This window comes from Poecilia reticulata, linkage group LG8 (assembly GCF_000633615.1).
Source record: "Poecilia reticulata strain Guanapo linkage group LG8, Guppy_female_1.0+MT, whole genome shotgun sequence".
Taxonomy (NCBI): Eukaryota; Metazoa; Chordata; class Actinopteri; order Cyprinodontiformes; family Poeciliidae; genus Poecilia; species Poecilia reticulata.
Genome location: NC_024338.1, coordinates 20,420,317 through 20,422,150, shown reverse-complemented (window position 1 = coordinate 20,422,150; position 1,834 = coordinate 20,420,317). Strand labels below are relative to the sequence as shown.

Here is a 1,834-nt window from a genome sequence, read left to right as displayed (position 1 = left end):
TAAACTTTCACTGTTTTAATCAACTGATGAGCTTAGCTTCTCATAAAAATATGGATTCAAATCCAGACTCAGAGAGTCGGAACAAAAAGTCCAGAACGGACGTTCAAGACAAGTGCAAGTGCTGAAGAGGAAGTCCTGATAAAAGACGGACTAAACCTCCAGCGTCTCCATCCGTTGAGCCTCAGCTGCTCGGAGTCAGGGCGGTCCGTCAGGTACCGACCGAGTCCAGGTGAGGTTTGGACCATCCTGACCCGCTGACGGAGACGGAGAGGTCCGGTCGGGTTCACAGCAGCAGCTTGGATCCTGCACCAAAGTCCAGCCTCTTCACGAGACTGGAGGGACAGGAGAGTTAGCGGTTAGCTGTGGATGTAAATAACCCTGGCCAGAGCTGCTCACCCCTTGTTGTAGAGGCCGTTGGTGGGATGGGTCTCTGCTGGGTTGCTCTGAGCTGGCGCTGATCCAGATCCTCCGCTGTGGTGTCTGCGGTTCGCCGTCTGCTCGTTGACATAATTCCGACAGGATGCCAGCTTCGACTCCAGGCTCTGGGAAGGAAACGGTGAGGTTTCTCAGTAACCAGGAAGTTTAAGCTCAGGTGAGTTCTGCTGCAGGACAACGACCCAAAGAACAGCTGGAGATCAAGCGGCGCTGTCAAAGTCTGCCCCATGTTGGATCTTACCCCGACTTTCTTCAGCAGCTCACTGACGATGTTCAGAGCAGCGATTCTCGCCGACGTGGTGAGAGGAATCGCAGAGATGCTTTCAGCTGAGAAACAAACCAACCGGTGAAAATATGGACAGAAAATAAATCCAGCTCTAATAAAAACTAAACTCTCAGTCTGACCTCTGCTGACGGAGGGCGGCGGCGGGCTGATGACCTCAGAGGAGGCTACAGGTCTGGGTGGAGCCGAAGTTTTATCCTCAATCCTACTGTCTGGGGGGGTGAGGGGCGGGGTCGGCAACCCCGTCGACGACGAAGGCTCTTTGACGGAGCTGCTGATGGAAGGCTTCCTGTCCTGTACCTGCTGTTTCTGCTGCACGGCAAGCTCCTGCCGAAGGTCTGCCACACACACACACACACACACACACACACACACACACACACACACACACACACACACACACACACACACACATTTAAAACCATTTCTGTTCTTTGCAAAACAGCAGTGAGAATCCTAATCTGCTGAATGAACCCACCAGAGAGACAGAGACAGAGACAGACAGCTGAAGAGAGACATCCCAATGGAGGAAAGGGTAACACGCTTGTCCTCAGCGTTTCACAGAAAACCGGATACAGCAATTGGTTACACTTTCATGAATAAATCATTTCTGTAGAGTGAAGTATTTACGGACAGCATTTTGTTTGAGAGAAAGAAGTCAAACTTGAAAATGTGAAATGTGTCAGATGAAGGTTTCTGTCATTGGATTACACTGTAAAACTGAAAACAGCCAAAAACCTACATAAAACTTACATTTTTTTCTAAAATTACAATGTAAGAGATATGAAAAAGCTGAATTATTTGAAGATAACATGTTTAAAGTTTCCAGAACAAGCTGAAGGCTTTGATATCTGAATTACTGAAATCAGCAGAAGTAGCTAAACGCAGACAGAATGCATTCACTCCAAAATAAAAACAGACTTCCTCAGAACTTCACCTCTCGCTTCGTCCTTCAGCCTCTGGACCGACTCCAAGAGATTCTCCTTCTCGTCCAGCTCGCTCTCCAGGAAGGCGTTCCTCTCTATGACGTGGTTCATCCGCTGCTCAAAGTCCTCCAGAGACATGATGGTCGCTCTGGAAAACAGGAGAACGACTCCTTTGTTTAACAAGCATTTA

The 1,834-nt window shown here is 48.7% G+C and overlaps 1 protein-coding gene across 2 annotated transcripts in view; it reads right to left on the bottom strand.

The window, feature by feature from the left end:
* The window catches only part of nde1 (nudE neurodevelopment protein 1), an 8,447-nt gene continuing 6,613 nt past the window's right edge, over positions 1-1,834 (bottom strand). For both annotated transcript variants that reach the window (XM_008416549.1, XM_017306389.1), the window contains exons 5-9: positions 1,656-1,792; positions 841-1,056; positions 677-762; positions 397-542; positions 1-332 (exon numbers count right to left, since the gene is read on the bottom strand). In XM_008416549.1, coding sequence (XP_008414771.1) covers positions 284-332; positions 397-542; positions 677-762; positions 841-1,056; positions 1,656-1,792 — 634 coding nt within the window. In that variant the 3' untranslated portion in view covers positions 1-283. The remainder of the gene's footprint in view (positions 333-396; positions 543-676; positions 763-840; positions 1,057-1,655; positions 1,793-1,834) is intronic.